The sequence below is a fragment of the Silurus aristotelis genome, assembly GCF_946808225.1.
Source record: "Silurus aristotelis genome assembly, chromosome: 3".
NCBI lineage: Eukaryota > Metazoa > Chordata > Actinopteri > Siluriformes > Siluridae > Silurus > Silurus aristotelis.
In genome coordinates, this window is record NC_139576.1 from 37,788,198 (window position 1) to 37,806,809 (window position 18,612).

The 18,612-nt window shown below is 41.7% G+C and overlaps 1 protein-coding gene across 2 annotated transcripts in view; it reads right to left on the reverse strand.

Annotated features, from left to right (window-relative positions):
- nlgn4xb (neuroligin 4 X-linked b) overlaps positions 1 to 18,612 on the reverse strand; it is a 19,081-nt gene extending 469 nt beyond the window's left edge. Inside the window, exons 1-7 of one of the 2 annotated variants that reach the window (XR_014532618.1) lie at positions 18,497 to 18,612; positions 13,147 to 13,839; positions 10,139 to 10,297; positions 4,342 to 4,527; positions 3,466 to 4,255; positions 2,270 to 3,215; positions 1 to 1,931 (exon numbers count right to left, since the gene is read on the reverse strand). The exon at positions 1 to 1,931 is cut by the window's left edge and continues 469 nt beyond it. Coding sequence is in view for 1 of the 2 variants with exons in the window: in XM_083535997.1 (XP_083392123.1) it covers positions 2,360 to 3,215; positions 3,466 to 4,255; positions 4,342 to 4,527; positions 10,139 to 10,297; positions 13,147 to 13,708 (2,553 nt within the window). In the remaining variant the exon portion in view is untranslated. Of the gene's footprint in view, positions 3,216 to 3,465; positions 4,256 to 4,341; positions 4,528 to 10,138; positions 10,298 to 13,146; positions 13,840 to 18,496 lie in introns of both variants that reach the window. The other variant, XM_083535997.1, reaches the window with a different exon arrangement.

An 18,612-nucleotide genomic window follows, 5' to 3' on the forward strand; every position in this document is an offset into this window, starting at 1 on the left:
TTATTATTATATATTATCTCCACAGATTAAACAAATTCAGCTCAAAAATACAGGAGAAGAATAAATATATATCATATAGTCCTTATAAATATGGAAAAAACAACAACTTTATGCATCAGAAGCCAGACACGGAGAAACAACTCAAAAACAGCAACATGAGAGCGTGAAAAAAGGGAGAACGCCCCCTGACGTGCATCTACGTGGTTGTGAAGCAAACAGAAGATCAATCAGCTGCAATCATTTGGGGTCCAAGCACCAAACATGATGGAACTCAATTGCATGAGATTTTTTTATTGTTCTTTCTCTTCTTTTGCTATTAATCAGGCTAGCATGATGAACCGTGCTGGACTGATGGTGGCGCTATACCCCTTGGGTTTCGCTTTTTCAGCTTTTGATTGTTATACTGTAGGAATTCATTTCAGGTATGTTTAGCTCCACCCATTTTTACTTTGAGTTAATAAAATAAGTAGATTTTTGTTGCATCATCACAAAATCAAAAAGTCAGAGGGTTTAAGCCTCAGTGAGTTTCCCAGGAACTGGACGTCTTATTAAGATGAAATTTGGTAGACCGGATCTCTGGGATCATCTGCACACAGTGTTTTCACGGTGATCTGATGATCTAAAAGCGTCGCCACCAATCAGCCAATCAGATTTCATTTGACAAAAAGCGATTTGTTTGCGAATGGTGCTTGGACCCCGCTGATGTTTTTCAGCTACATCTCCTGAACATCCTGAAACAGAAAGCTGAACATTTCTGTGGCCATTTGTAAAAACTGTTAGCAAGAATTTTTTGTTTTTTTGTGAAACTGCTTCGATCTGATAACAGTTAGGAATTTTCTGAGCGGTGGTTTTAAAGGGCTGCACTGCATGACATCAACACACTGCTCTTAAAAATGTCTGAATGGTTCCTCTGCCCTGGAGACATTAATAGTGGACAAATCAAGCTCTACGTATTGATGCCTCTGTAAATGTAACAAGTGTCGAGAGTAAAGTACTAAAGTCTGGAACTCTGACTGCATTCAGGGTTAAGTGCAACCTCTCGTGCAGTGTTTAACGAGCTTTAAAATGCAGATGTGGATTCAAACAGCTGGGAGATACGTATATAAAATCCTGCGACTCGACTGTAGGCAGTAAATAAATGACAGCATGTCTGTTGACACTTCCTGAGGACTGGCAAAGTTTGACATTCACACAAGTTAGGTTCTTGATATTTGGATGTTTTTGAAAATCACAGAAGACATTAATCCTTTGAGGCACAGAGTAACTGAAGCAGCATGAGAATGAGACCGAAAACACAGACAGCGTGTGAAAGACGGACAGAATGGAGAAAGATCGACAGCGTCTGCATGAAGCCGATGTCTTTAGAAGTGAAAAGACAATACAAGCACTAGCATTTTTCTTCATGTTTGTGCTTTATCCTAAGCTATATACATTATTTTAGGCTCTTAAATAAGCAGTATTTGGACTGAGAAACAGGATTATTGCCCGTTTAAGGCAATCAGCTTGAGGAGCTAAACTCGTAGGATTTACAGTATGAGCACTCAATACATAGCACAGATATTTACACTGCACTCTGATCTCACTCTGATCTCACTCTGATCTCATCTGGATTAAAAATGGATTAAATTATGAATGATTTCAGGGATCCAACTTTTATCCAGTAGATGTGTAAATTTTGAGGAGAGACATTATAACGTTATCATTCGGCTTGTGCAACAAATTCATCTTTGCACAATATCACACTTCTGTTATATTCCCAGGACCTGACAACCTTCTCACTCATCTGTTATAAGAGTTTACTTAAACCAAACAAATAGACACGGAGACATTCAACTTATTTATCTGATGAAATGATTCACATACATTTCAGATATTAAACGAATCTGCCTGGAAGCTCCGCCTCTTTTCCCTCATCTTCAGGTATCATTGTTCTGAAAGGTGAAGTGCACAAGCATAATTACAGCAAAAATGTAAATTTTTGATGATGAATAAAACACTGATCTCAGTACTCTGACTGCCGTGGCTATGCTACTATTGCTTCTATTAGAGCAACCAATCCAAAAAAACGGAATATTCCACAGTTCTAAAGAAAGAGATCAGGATGCAAACCGTGGTGTTTTCCGTCTCGCGTACCGTAGTGCTCGAGATCAGAGTAGAGTCCTATGCTTACTTGGCTTTGCCATAAATGTGAAAATCATTACATTCATTGTTCACATTATACAGGTTATTTGAGATAAAGTTCATTGAGTAGTCAGTAATAAAATAACACCTTTAGATGTTGGTCTCCAGACACCCAGGTGCACTCTGTTTGACTTAAATAATCTTCTGCTGCATGTAAATTACAGTCATTGGCACTGAGTTATACTCTGGTGGTGGAGTGTCCATGAGGGAGGCCGGTATTGCTTGGAGTGCTGTTGGCGTACGGATTAAAAGGATGGTACGGCGACTGAATCCCGGAGAGAGAGTTGGGAATCATGGTGATGGTGTTGGGCATGAGGGGGAAGTCATCCGGGGACCGGCGTAAAGTGAGGGCGTAGTCTGGAGGACAGGTGAGACGGAGCATGTCGTGACCTTGCAATGACTCACAATCGTGATCGTGGTCGTGATCTAGTTGCTTCATCTGCAAGGACATTAGATCCTCGCTCGGAACTCTCGGCACATCGTTAGCGAGGTTCCTCGGCGGACTCGGACGTCGAGTGGACTCGAAGCGATGCTTGTCCTTCTTGTAATAGAGAGCTGCGAAGGCCAGGATGTTCAGGAAGAGCAAAGATGCTCCGACCGCGATGGTGACACTCAATTCGGTGGAATAGTCTCGAGCTTCTATAGTGACTGAGCTGTCCTCATGCTCCGAATTCTTCTGCTGGTCTGTGGACTGCTTGGTGTTGGACGAAGGAACCGACGGATGCCTTGTGGTGGACGGCCAAAGTTTGTTGGATAAGCGCTTGGTGTATGAGAAAGGAGTGGTATCCTGAGGAGGGAATTTGGTGGTTGATGATACGTACGGTAAAATCTCATATATGTTGTGCAAATGGGGCACGAGCTCGAGCCAGAAAGCAACCTTTGTAGCCCTGTAGTGATCTCGGACACGTGGCTTGAGACCAATGTGAAGATACAGCTGGTCTTTAGGATTGTATTTGGACCATGCTACTTCTTCAAAGCGATTAGGTTTGGTGTGGATAAATTTTGTATCCTGGGGAACCGGTTGATTCGGGTCTCTGAAAAGGACGACAAAGATGCCTTGAGCTTCAATCGTTAAATTGACCAAAAATTTCCACTGTACTAAGAATAATAAATGAGTAAATGAATGGATATAGAAGCTCTACCATCAGTATGGATCCTCAAAAGGGACAAAGATCTTGTAGATGGTACGCCTGAAATGATACAAGCTGGGCATGCATCAGGAACGGCATTGTGAAATGGAATGGAATGGATTATGGAAGGTTGATGATGGTGTTATCTACTCACCCTGTTTTGGCAAAGTTCGTCCAGTAGGTCATAACCACAGCACTCAACATGACATCATTTTTAGAGAAGTTGCAGCTGAAGAGATCGGTTGGGCCGATCATCGGGATTCCAAAAACATACGGAAGTTCATCTCCATGCGCAGAATCTGCCCATGCCGGCTTCATCTCACTCTGGCAGTGGTGGTAGAAGGCATAGAAATACGTCGGTGACCCGTATTGAGCGTGTAGATCCGCGGTGGCCACGGCAGGCGCCACCCACTGGTGATCTGTAAAAAGCGCGACCAGTGTTTTTCGTCTCGTTTCAGGATTTTCTTTATCTGCCCAATCTGTGTACATGAACTTGATCGTCTCTCGCAGGGTGTCTTTCCGCTCCGGATAGCCGTACAAATTATCGACGAAATCCGACACGGCAAATTCAAAGTCATTTCCAGCAACTCCGTCCTCGCTGTCCACGATCCCGTCCACAAATTTATAGCCTTCGCCCTGGTTTACCCCGAGCATGATGTCGTAGTTCAGAAACTCGCCTTGCTCCATCAGGATCTGTGGGTCATCTGGCACAACATCTCCATCAATTACAGGTCCAAAAGCGATGTGGTACTTGGCAGGAGTTATGTTCTGCTCGATGAGCTCTTTGTAGTTCTTATTCTGGAGGCACTGGATCACTTCCATGGAGTCGTCCTCGTTGCACCCCACCTTTTCGGCCAGCATTCGTGCGTATTTGGCTGGCTGGTAGTTAATGGCCCAGCTCGAAAGAGCTGTACCACTTTGAATGATTGCTTTCTGAAACAGATCTGGAGAAGATGTACACCAAAATTTGATCAGTACTAAATCTTAACACTGAAAGAATTTTCTGAATCTGGATAAATACGCAATTTACCTTCGGAATAGTGGGACAAAGTCAACAGGCTGACACACGACGCTCCGGCTCCAGATCCGAATATCGTCACTCGCCGAGGATCTCCATTAAAAGCCTGGATGTTCTCTTTCACCCATCTGAGAGCCTGAATCTGGTCCAAGAGTCCATAATTCCCTTTGGCAGCTTGATCGCCTGTGCTCAAGAACCCTAAACAAATTGTACCACACTTTATTCGACACGATTGATTTATTTATTTATTTACTGCGATTATAATAATTATAGAAAAAGTCCTGCAGAAAAACACATACAGACCGATTTTTAGTGCTCATGAACCTTAAAAAACATCTCATTATTACTTGCTCCTGTAGTTAGTTGGTAAAAACACAATCAGAATGATATCTGATACCAGGGACTGAACGTCTCCCAGACTGCAGAAGGTGCTGGATTTCAGGGACCATAGTGAAGACAGACACCTGTGCTGAAAAAAATCACCAGACTGCCTGGAGGAATTTAAAAATAGAATCCGGCAACAGAACAGTCAGACAGCAGGACTGACGCGGTGCATCCTGGAAACATTACCTGAGACGAGAAGCTCTAGAGACAGTGTTCCATCAAACCGAACCAATTTCACATGCATTTACTGGGAGGCATCACAGGACCAACAGCTCTTTCATTTAAAAGAGAAACGAGTTTGTGAAAAATTCCAACATATGGAAAAAAGTCTTAATAATTTATTCTAGTTTTTTTTTCAGTTGTGTGTCAGTGAAGGTCTTTTCCTTTACACCAGTTTTAGAGAACATGAGATCAAAACACACCTTTTATTAAAACCAGGCCCGAAATATCTCGCCGTCGGAGCGAATAACCTCCAGAGCGCTTCATTTGCATGGTGATTAATTCATTAGTCGATGTTCATCCACAGCTAACGGCTGCTTCGTTTGATAAATGTCCCTTTTTTAAATGGGTCAGGCGTGACTGCATGATGGAGTATACCTGAGAAGAAGGAGCTCAGGATATTCTGAAACAGCAGCACATTTACGCTTTACATAAAGAATCCCCTAAAAACATTATATACACCATTCATTAATTATCATGAATAATTCATGAATCCAGGAGAAAAATAAGACCTAAAGCAAGGAACTTACTTAAGAACTACACAGTGAGTCCTTTGTAAATGTTTTATTTATTGTTATTTAACTGATGCTATTTTATGTGGACTCTCATGTGAATATCAAATCTTTTATTAAATTATTTTTAGTGAAAACATCAATAAGTACTTATTAGCTTCAGGCTATTTAGAATTCGATACTTAATTACGACTCGATTAATATTAATGCAGCATTGTTTCCTAATTGAACACAAAATTGTGAATTAAAAGTATGTGAAAAAGGATTAAGTAGGATTTGCATCTTTATTACTTTTAGAGCACAATATTCTAATAAAATGTGGAAGATCCACGGCAGAAGATTTGTGTCCAATCCAGTCAATTTCTCATAAATACTTCATCAAATTAGACTTGAACACGCTTAAATATCCTTTTACCTTTAGGTACCTTTATTGTGTTGACAGGAAAGAAACATCTTAAAGGTGTGGTAGTGCTCGAGGGTTGTAGTTTAAACACCTTGGAAAACTACACACAGAACATCTGAAAGCCACATCAAGGAACTGAAGTCTCTGAAGATGAGCAACTTTCCGCATGGAATGTTTCAGTCACCATCCGTTAATATCAGAGACCCTTTAGATAATCTGCTGTATGGAATTACTTATAAAAGTATTTGCTATTAAAAGAATCGAAGGAAAGTTTACATTCGTTTTAAAGTGTTTTCTTTTGTAACCCGAACAATAAAACATGGTCATGATGTAACATAACTGATCTAATAAGCAAAAGCGAGGGATGCTTTGTGCTGAAGGAGAGGTGATTGCATGGCAATTTCAGACGAGTGCAGATCAAGTGACCTTCACCCACCCAAGCATAAATCACACGCTTTTTGATAAAGGTTAATTGAAGTCCCTCTTTTTTTAGAAAACAGAAATTTCACCCTGCCAATTTACTCCAGGGTCATCAGTAAACTCCAGTTCGATTTTGTCTTTGCGGTAATGAGCCTCTGACCTACGAGGCTACGCGGTGAACATGATCACAGCTGTCATATGACGAAAGACTGAAAAACAATACCTTTAAAAAGAAATAATAATCAGAGAAATCAAGCTCCTGTGATTTAAAGCCACTTGCACTGTTGCTCCACTGTTGCTGTCTTTCCTCCTGAACGTCTCCATCTACTGTAATGAACCTACTGCAATTCCACGAGCAGGTTTGCTGATAAAAACTGTCAAGGTCGTAGAGGTAACAGTTTTGGTAACGGAGGCTGTGGAGCATCGTGACTCTCGTCATGACTCGCAGGTGCATTTTGTCCTTGATCTACTTACTCCAGCCTGAGTGCAAAGATTTCCTGATGTGACTCCTGTAGAACTGCTTTTATTATGCTCACAGGAAACATCAGCAAAGTACAGATCAGTTTAGCAGGAGGAGAGAGGTTTCAGAAAGTCTTCAGACTCTGTGTGGAAAATGGAAGTAAAATGAAAATAAGAGTCAGAGGGAAAAGGTAAACTGTGAATGGAAGCAGTTTGAAGAGAGAAAGTCAGAATATCTGTCTGTCCGTGTAACTGCATTTTCAGATCTCCTGATCCTGTTGTGTGACCTTGAAAGAAGGTCAGAGCAATACAACATCTTTACCTCCTGGTGCAACTGATGTTCTTGTTTCCGCAGGTTGGCTAAAGACTGGACACTTGAGCAACAGGGACTCCATGCTTGTATCTCCGAGGAGCTCCAGGGTTTTGGCACCAGTGGAAAAAGTGTTTTAATTTCAGGGTCGTTCCCTCGAGCACTTGTGTAATGTAAACGAATAATGTTGCAATGTTGCTTTCTGGGTCATTTTCTGCTCAGCTTTTAATTTACTCACAGCAACACACATTAGCAGCTTATTGCTCGAGCAGAACGAGAGAGAAAGTAACAGAAATATCGGTGGAATTACAGGGTTGCGGGGCGCCATATTAGTCATTATCCCTCAAACTCGTCCCCAAACACCTTCCTCCAAAATACAAACCACACCAGGGCTTCATAAAGCAGGCAGGCAATTTAAACAGCGAGTTACCGAGCACATGTACCACAAGCTAAGAGTTCTGAACTGTAAACTTGTGTGCCATAAAACTATTCATCAGCCTGCATCTGGGAGGTTCTTGGCCCACATACGCTCTTGAAAGCCCTTCACAGTTCTCTGAGAACATGCTGTTTGGAGTGGATGTTGCTTCAACACTCTTTTCTCTCACAAACACGACACTCTGAAGCCTTAATCTGGCTTGAAACCCTTCATCTACACCTATGGAATAATAAGTAAGTAAACCGTTTGAGATCAAACCAAATTAAATTTCTATCAACAGTGAAGAGGCGAATAATCCACTTCATAATGTGTTAAACAGAAGAACCATCACATCATCGTCCTTGTGATTATGCAGGGAAATGTATTCCTGTTTAGACTCTAGTGATGAAGGTGTTTAACTTGGTTTTCTGAACAGCGCGTTCAGCATACTGAAATTCCACAGGGTGCAGTGGTCCATCAGTTTCTATCAAAAGTGCTCCAAGGAAGGAACAGTGGTGAACCGGCGACAGGGTCTTGGAGAACGAGGATCATTGATGTTCGTGAGGACCGAAGGCTGGTCAGTGTGGTCCGATCTAACAGACGAGCTCCTGTAGCTCAAACTGCTGAAGAAGTTCATTTTGTTGATGCTCAATGGGTCACGACTGTTTTAGCAGCAAAATCAGGAGCAGCACAATATCAGGCAGGTGTTCAGAATGTTATGGCTGATCAGGGTAATCATACACAATGTATGACAAGACGTTTAAAACAAAGGGCTGCAAAGTTCTGCTTGGTTCAGACCCACAGAAACAAAATGTCCAAAACTCAGCGTTAGCATCATTGTCTTATCTCTCGCTTTCTTTGCATCCTGTCGCTTTTCCCCAACACACAATATTCACCCTTGAACTTAACAACCCCCCAAAAAAACCTGCAGAAAAACAAACCATCAGAAACCAGAGCCAGAAAAAGTTGAGTTCTTGCATTAAAAACCACCTCATAAACATTCAAAGGCAAACAAAAACATTTAGAGTCACACATGAACCTACAGAAACCTTAAAAGTGTTTCAGAGTTCTATGGAAAGCCAACGCTGGGCTCTGCTGTGGAGAACTTCACTTGATATTTGTTGAATGTTTGTGAGTAGCAGCACTCAGGACGATCAAACCCATTCTTAACCTCCTGCTTCAGTACGGCTTCAGTCCCTACACCTGCTGCATCAGTCTCCACTTTAAAAGATCTGCTGGAATCAGAGGCAGAACATAACAAGGCCATCACCTCTTCAGAATCCAGCTGACTGTCAAGACACCATTTTAAGTTAGAAGCAGTGTTCAGAAATACACTCACCTGCAAAACCCCTCCGTAAAAGCTGTTTAATTTACATTGTGTTCCGAGAGCAGAAGTTAAACTTCAACCTCCAAAGTGCAGAGAATTCCTTAACCAAACGTCACCAAACCTTACCAAACCTTACCAAACCTCACCAAACCTTACCAAACCTCAACACACCTTAACCAAATCTCACCAAACCTCACCAAACCGCAACACACCATCACCAAACCTTCACCAAACCTTCACCAAACCTCATCAAACCTCACCAAACCTCATCAAACCTCACCAAACCTCACCAAACCTCAACACACCGTAACCAAACATCACCAAACCTCAACACACCTTAACCAAACCTTAACCAAACCTCAACAAACCTTAACCAAACCTCACCAGACCTCAACACACCTTAACCAAACGTCACCAAACCTTCACCAAACCCCATCAAACCTCACCAAACCTTCACCAAATCCTCACCAAACCTTCACCAAATCTCACCAAACCTAAACCAAACCTCACCAAACCATAACCAAACTTTAACCAAACCTCATAACCAAATAAACTACTGAGGCTTTTGCATTTTGCTAAGTTTAATATCTAATGTGTCTGATTTAACAGCTATAAAAGATGCAGCATTACTACTCCAATCACAGAAACGTACCACCAGATCCTCTAAATGAGCTGTGAAATCAGGAACACTAGAAGAAACTGCATTAACTCTCCGAAATATATCAGGTGTAGAAAAGCCTCTGGGGTAATGAAAGCTGATGGATTTTGTCATCCAGACCAGGATGGGTTATTTTTAAGTCTGGTTTCTTCCTCATATCATCTCAGATAGTTTTCCTTGCCACAGTCGTAACTGGTTTCCTGATTAGAGATAAACTTATTTAATTCTGAAAACTTACTTTGGGTCAGTAAACATTGTTAAAATCAGTATACAAATGAAACTGAATTGGTGATTTAGTGGCAGCAGGGCAGAGCTTCAGCAGGGTTTTCAGATGCCTGCAACATTCAATTCCAATATTCCGATCGTGATTTCCTTCTGCTGGCGCTTCTGAAAACCTGTGTTCACTTTTTATTAAATAACATGACTGCTTGATATTTCACTGCAGATCTGCAGCACCCATGATAAAGATTTCCATAATAATACTTAGGATATGTTTGTGACATGATCATGTATAATATAATAAAATAACTAACAGAAGATGATGAGATGTTTTAACTACACTAAAACACAGGCACAAAGAAACATCGCATATGAACGTCTCCTACTAACATTTTCATTGTTGTATTTTTGTATTTGTATTTTATTTTGAATGTCACAGAATCATAATTCTATTATTCTCGAGAGAAAAGTTTATTTACGTACCTAAAACTCCCAGTCGGTAGTTGATGGTGACGACGATGACATCGCCGTAGCTAGCGAGGACGCTTCCGTCAATCACGTTGGCAGTTCCTTCGACATAAGAGCCGCCGTGAATGTACACCATCACCGGTTTCAGCACGTCCTCATCATCACCACTTACGTCTGCAGTGACCAAGTCATTAAAACTTTATTGCATTTTATTACTTTAATTTAATTACATTTTAATTAATTAATTAATTTAATTAATTCACCACTTGGCATCGTGACATTTGCCACTGGATTTAATAAAAAAATTTAATACACGGCATAAATATTACTGCGGAGCAAAGACAGACGTATGTTAACTATTTTTGTGCGAATTAAAAAAATGATCTGCATTGATTCAGTTGGAAATGTCTATACTGTGGTCTAGAGTGACGTATAATCGCAATACGCAGTATATTCCAGGAAACTATAAACCTAAGCTTCAAAAGAAACCAATATTACTGTCTGTGAATCGTCTGCTAGAATCCTTTATTCTAGCATGCTAACTTTCTAGCTTAGCTACATTCTAGCATGCTAACTTGCTAGCTTTATAGCATGCTTCCACATTAATTGGGTATGTAACATATATGGCAACCTGTGGTTCAGAACCCAGTGACCAAGCATAATACCTTTGTCTCAAAGTTGTGTATACTAGCATACTTACTACCTGCAGATCTGCATGCTACCGCGGCGTACTAACATGCTAATTCATTATACTTGTACATGAAAGCCTGCGTATACTTACACACACACACACACACACACACACACACACACACACACACACACACACACAAAAACACTCCGTGACTATCTTGTTCCATGATCTGGTCCTTTTCTCACCCCTGTTCACTGATACTCTCACCCACATAATGCAGGTTGTAAATCTGGGCCAGATGTTGAGGGTCTTTGGACCATTCCTCAAATTCATTGCGTGTTATGAAATCTCCCGTCGTACGCGAGTCTCATGAACAGGAGACTAAGTCATGCCAGCTTGTGAGTCACAGAAACAAATGTCTCGGTCACAGCACAGCATGCCTCTTAGTCCCGCTAAATCCCGGCTAATAAACCTGTTTATCTTCAGAGGTGCTCTTCTTTTCTCCACGCGTAACCTATAGCTTCACAACACATGCCTATGAAACATCCAACGTTCGTGAGGACGTCAACGCAGTGAAGCGTCAGGTGTCTAGACGGTGTGGGGAATTTGAAATCCCACACCTGTTTGTGTTTGACCTTCGATGAAGCGGAGATGTAATCACACTCCCTGCAATTGTACTTTTTAGATCATTTTAAAAGACAGATTAGCATATAGATGGGTTCCGCTTAGCTCAGGGGAAGTTTAAGCTGTGGAGGGAAATGAAAACCCTCGTTAACCAGGGAGGGAAAAAATCATACCTGCTTGTTTGTGCTTTTATCAGAAATTTATGAACAGGTTCTAATGAAGCAGTTATATCCTCACGCTGTTTGATGGTTTCCTTAGCAATTATATTTAAAGACCAGGATCAGACACTTCCTTTACTCCTGTTTACCAAAACTTTTACTTCACTTGATGGCGAATCTTCTGCCATATTCAGACCACAGCATGCTGACCCCGCTGTGTTTCATTCCATTCCATTCCATTCCAAAAGATCTAGGAGCTGGAGGTTCCTGATATCAAGTTTCTGAAGATTGCTAACATTAGCTGTTGTAGATATTCTTGCAAATAACAAATGGGTTGGAAGTGTGTGGAAGATCTTCTTCTATAGAACTGCAGCTGGGTGTCACTGCAGCACAACGCTTATGACACAACTTATGATGCAACGAAATGCTGCCCTGCAATCTAATAGATCTGCCTTCTTTTATGTCCTTCAGGTCTGGTGTGGTCTGTTGGAGCACAAAACTATTTTCAGGAATCTTCCAGTAAAGGTCACCATAAATCACTGGAAGGTGCTCGTGTTGATGTTGGTTCAGATAATTACACAAAACCAGCATGTTCTCAAATTAAAAGCAAAAGCACTTACTCAATTTATCTCATTACTACTCGGATCCTCCATCATCCTTTATTAAAATATCGACTCGACTGGGTTTAGAATATTCACTACTTAGTAATGCTCTAAAGTTCTGCTCTTCCACTTCCATTCAAGCCTCAGGTATTGTGCTGATTAGTGCAGATGCGTCCAAGAACCGTTCAAACTCAAGAAATAAAAGTGTAGAAACCTTCACACTTGTAGAAACTTGTAGATCTTGTAGAAACCTAGACAGATGAACTACTTGATACTGTACTGTACAAATGAAACAGTATATATATATATATCATGTATGTGGACGAGCGGCGGTTTGCGAGTTGAGGTCGGAGCATACACTGCTGCGTTCACCTGACACGCAACACTTTCCTTTTTTTACAGTTTTGTTGTCGTGCTATCGTCATCGTAAGATTAAAAAATTGTAAGTCGGACCACCTGAACTTGAGGACCATCTGTGCTTGCATACTGCTCAACCTGTACGCTTGAGTGTTAATTATAAATCGCTAACAAATACAACTACTAGCACACTTACTTATTTACAAACCTGCAGGTTTAAAATCAAAGATATTTACATTCTGTACACTTCTGTAGGAGCAGAAATAAACTACACACAGGTCAGTGGTGTCTGAAATGGACTCAAGTTGCTGATTCACACCTCCTGAATTACTCTGAATTACAGCCTGAATGTTTATGCTCGTATAATAACTTTGGCTCTGGTCAAATGGATCGTTGGTAATAAAAAATCCATCTGTACTCTATATTTATCTATATTTATATACTCTATGTCAATTTGCACAATTGCAGCAGGTTGCACTTCTGGTTGCTGCTGTACTATTCAATGGCAATAAAGTTCTGTCTGTCTGTCTGTCTGTCTGTCTGTCTGTCTGTTGGTAGAAATGTCCTAAATTACATTTTCACTAAGTACAATGGCAAAAACAGACATTATTCATGGTAAATAAGTCACATGAAAGATGCTAAACTTACCCTCCTCTGTGGGCACGTAAATGTTCAGATACAGACAGTCCTCGCTCTGGTCTTGTACATATGTAGCCACCGTGTCCAGATTAGCCGTGAACCAAACAGGCAACATGTCACTCAGAAGGAACCTGTCCTCCAGGAACTGAGGGCAAACCGAGGCAAACTGTGTGGCATTCCTGATGCCAGACCAGGAATTGGGTGGTTCAGGCGCCTGGAAGCGTCTTTCTCCTGTAGGGGGCATGGCGTAAGGTACACCCAGGTACTGCTCCACAGGCCGCAGGATCTCACTGGGTAACGGTGCTCTAAAGCCACGAAGCTTCCCGTAGTTTGTCGTGGCTGTTGTGTATTGGACTTGTTGACAAGTGACTACTGCAACACTTGAAGCCAGGATGAGGATCTGAAGCAGGTTCAGCCAGGACACACGAGCAGGTAGCCATACTGGATGTCCCTCTGGATTTGACATTTTGCTGATACTGAAAGAAGAAGAAAAAAAAATCCCAAAAGAAACCAAACAAAAAAACGGTCTTACTCCAGCTAGACTGCGTCGGGTTGATAGAGTGTTAGACATGTGCCAGTTGGGTCAGTGCCTTTGTTCCTGCCCATGACGAGGTGCCGTCTTGGATGTGTTTGCCCTTGTTTAGACAGCAAGAGCGATGACGCAGTCACTTCTTTGGCTTGGTTCCAGGCAGAATGATCATCCTGCAGTTTAGAGTAAGAGAGAGAGAGAGAGAGCGAGAGAGAGAGAGAGAGAGAGAGAGAGAGAGAGAGAGAGAGAGGCTTGAGAGGAAGCACTTTAAAAGAATTATGTCTACTGTGCTTCAGTGGAGTCGAAACTCTCTCTTTTTTTTTTTTTTTTGAATGAGATGAGGTTTGTGCCGTAAGTCATGGTTTCTGCCCTTCCGTGTCCGCAGCGGCACTAACACACGTCTCACTGGGCTCAAAGCTCTCGTAGATATTCTACACTCAGGTCTCAGAGTCAACTGATTTCATTTCACCAATGATCAAAAATCAATACCAATCCTATCAAAAGCTCCTTCTGCAGATATTTCACTAAAACAGTTCTGACACGAATCGGCGTGTTTGTATTTTCTGAGACTGAACTAAGAATAAAACACGTGAGCGTGCGTGATGAGGAGTGTGCGATGCAAAGTGGACTATTTTCTACAAATTAAAAAAAACTAATTCAGTGAATTGCACGATGGATTTTTCTGGAACGTCAGTAAAAGAAGTGAATTGTTATAAAAAGCAGCTCCTTCACCAGCAGCTTGACAGAGAAACACTGACACTGGAGACTCCTTCAATAGCTGACAGGAAACTGCGATCTCAGCGAACTTTGTTAAACAATGACTTTTTCACGTCAGTTTAAATGTTTCCATGGTAACGGTGAGGTATCAGAAGTCGTGGTTGAATATAACGGTTGTTCCTGTCACTCCTATCAGAGCTGCTGTTATGGAGGTTCACTAAGTAAACAGTGCTGTGGTGTAATAACGTGTAAATGCACAGAGGGGTGAGTCACTGCCACGTGTCAGCAGCTCAGAGCGTGTACGTGGCTCCACTGCAGTCTGGATTAAAAAGGTAAATGGTGTGTCAACAGGATATTGAGATCATTTTTCATGCCATTAATCCAATTGTCTCTGTTTCATCTAATAACGAGTGAGATTTCAGATGCGTTTTTCATGAACAATGATGTAAAAAGTTCTTTCGACTTTTGGACCAAACTCTACAACGTGTTCAGCTTCTCACAGGTTAGACGTGACCTTCAAGTCCATTCCATTTTTTATCAAACTGATGGGTGAAGCTCAAAGCCATTAACATAACAGTCAACGTATTGCACATTAGGGAGCGCTGCGCTTATTGATTTAGTCTTCAAAATGACGAGACAAAAATAGCTCCAAAAAAACGCCCTGGAAGGTGGAGAAATGCGAGTCGAAGCCACAGCGAAATGCAAGAAGGTGCAGCAGAGAAGGAATTTCCTGCCTGGTTAGTTTTGTTTATGATTTACGTTGAAAATAAAAGTGACGTAGGAAAAGTCATTTACGGCTTTTATTCAGCACTAAAATCCTTCATATACCTGTTCAAACACGCCGTTAGTGATTTTATACACAAATCTCTTTCATTAGATAAAAAAAACCCCAAAAATCCACAAATAAAACGTAAAAAACTCAATTAAATTAAAAAGCATTTTTTTATTTGATCATTTAATTCTAAATCGTCTTCATCCTGATTGGTTCGTGTTCAAATCCTGTACATCAGTGTTTCTTTAATAAAATCATTATTCTACATGATGCACAGATCAACTCTAAATTCTTTAGAAGAGAACATGATTTGTGAATACGTGTGTGGTGTAGAGATTTATCGAGAATGTGGAGAAGATCCCAGCAGAAGGCTCGGTTTAAGGTTAAACACCGTGTTGTGTAGATTGCAGCATATTGATTTATGGAACATTTTATGGGAATAGAAAATAATTCAGTGATATATAGTGATATCCAGTGTGGATCTTTTACTGCCTCTGCAGTACAGTATAGTGAAGGAGGAACCCACCTACTGTCTGTCCTCATGTCTCTGCTGGACATTCTGTCTCTCGTCCTGATGACAGTTAACATTTTGTGGAATAGTTCTCCCTAAAGATGTTTGATAATTTGTTAAGCCCAACCACAGTCCTAATCCTTACCTAAAGCTTAACCAAACCCCAGCCCTATTTCTGACTACAGTAATTCTAAACCTAAGCCTAACCCTAGCCCTAAACCTTAAACACAACCTTCTTCCAACCCAACCCCGACCACAAGTCTATCCCTAACCCCACTTCAACCCTAATCCTTAACCTAACCCCAACCTCAACCCTAAACCCCGACCACAAGCCTAAAACTAACCCTACCTCCAACACTAAACACAACCCTAACCACAATCCCAACCCTAAACCCAACGACAAGCCTAACCCTAACCCCACTTCAACCCTAAACCCAACCACAAGCCTAACCCTAACCCCACTTCAATCCTAAACCCAACCACAAGCCTAACCCTAACCCCACTTCAACCCTAAACCCAACCCTACCCTCAACCCTAAACCCAACCACAAGCCTAACCCTAACCCCACTTCAACCCTAAACCCAACCCTACCCTCAACCCTAAACCCAACCACAAGCCTAACCCTAACCCCACTTCAACCCTAAACCCAACCACAAGCCTAACCCTAACCCCACTTCAATCCTAAACCCAACCACAAGCCTAACCCTAACCCCACTTCAACCCTAAACCCAACCACAAGCCTAACCCTAACCCCACTTCAACCCTAAACCCAACCACAAGCCTAACCCTAACCCCACTTCAACCCTAAACCCAACCCTACCCTCAAGCCTAAACCCCAACCACAAGCCTAACCCTAACCCCACTTCAACCCTAAACCCAACCACAAGCCTAACCCTAACCCCACTTCAACCCTAAACCCAACCACAAGCCTAACCCTAACCCCACTTCAACCCTAAACCCAACCACAAGCCTAACCCTAACCCCACTTCAACCCTAAACCCAACCCTACCCTCAAGCCTAAACCCCAACCACAAGCCTAACCCTAACCCCACTTCAACCCTAAACCCAACCCTACCCTCAACCCTAAACCCAACCCTACCCTACCCTTAACCCTAAAACTTACTTTACACAATCTCTAATCCCAAAACTCTAATCCTAACTCTAATCCTAACTCTAATCCTAAACCTACAAGATCATTAGTTGGCTATAAATGAACACTTTTTGTAGCTGAATCTGAAATGATTGTTCTGTGTAATGTTGATTAGTAACTAACATGGAAATGGTATAAAATCTGGTAAAAAATCTGTTCACGTTATGAGCTTGAAGACAGTAGTGGAGTAGTGAAGGTTCTAAAAGCATCACGGTGTGTGTGGTCTGGAGCTGCTTGTTGGCAGAACCTGTCATCAGATCTCATTGGATTTGCAGGTGAATCTGCAGTAATGTACAATAAGCACATTTTTCACACATCCACTGTTTCACATCCACACGTGCGTCATTTTCTGCTAAATGTGTTCGGAATCTGATGTCTGATGATGCAGGATTAAAAGGAAAACATCTTTTGAGGTCAAAAACCCAGAAGTGGTGTGTTTTCTGAAAGCCCCACTGTAAAGCTCTCGGAGCTGAAAGGTTCTGTATAAACATCTCAAACACCAACCTGAACCTTACAGAACATCGTGACTCGTATCAAACATCTTCTTGGTGAAGACCTTCACTCCTGTGTTTACTGCATTTGGCATTCATTAACATGCAGGCCCATGTGTGTGTGTGTGTGTGTGTGTGTGTGTGTGTGTGTGTGTGTGTGTGTGTGTGTGCAGGTTTTCATATCTTATCCAGGACCAGCCACCACGAGGACAGGAATATTTCACAGTTCTGACCTTGTGGGGACATTCTGCAGCTATTGAGATGAAACCAGAACCTTTCTGTTCTTTTCCTGAAGTTATAGTTGTTCTGCAGGACAGAGCCGAGTGCAGCGTAGCATTAATGCGCTACAGTAGTGATTGTGCCAAGGAAGGTCCTTATGAGAATAGGAAGACAAGTAGCATTAATGCGCTACAGTAGTGATTGTGCCAAGGAAGGTCCTTATGAGAATAGGAAGACAACCGTGTGTGTGTGTGTGTGTGTGTGTGTGTGTGTGTGTGTGTGTGTGTGTGTGTGTGTGTGTGGAGGTCTGACTGATGAGGTCAGATCTATAACTTGAATCGCAAAATTCTCACCATGGAAATCATGAATAATAATCTGATCTCGATTAAAAGTCATTTGAGGGGACGTCAGACTGGTCAAGCTTCTACGCCTTTCAAGACAATATGGAGGTTTCTTCTTATTATTACTATTTCTTCTTTATTTTTTATCCTTTCTGAGTCTCTGTCTCCTCCTAGTGTAATTATTTTAAACCCAGACATGAAGTCTATTAGCAGAAAAACAGAAGCCCACAGCAGGACCCCTATCATCTAAATGTCTTCTAGAATGTGCTCTTAATAAATGCATGCTCTCCTCTGCTGGATCGGATTTTTTTTTTTACGATGAAACGCAAACTTATGCAAATGTCTATGTATATTTTGTTATAATGCACAGTATGATCAGGAGAAGATCAGCCCGTTCTCCTCCTGGGTGCTGCTGCACTGTCCTGCATTACACTTAACAAGTGCATGTCCTCGTTCCTCACAGCGCGCGCTGCATGCACACGGCCACATTCGGCATGTGTACGAGGCAGAAATAGAGAACACCCATACATGCAAACGTCTGCAGAAAAACAATATACACACAAAAAATCTAAAATAAAAATAGAACGCACGCGCACGCGTATTCCCGAGCAGATTCCAGCGCGTCCTACCTCGTGAGGATGCTGATGTTGATGATGGTGATGGTGCTGATGATGATTATGAAGGAGAAAAGGAAGGAGGCGACGACGCGAACGAAACCCGCGAGTGATCGTCTCGAGCCGATACT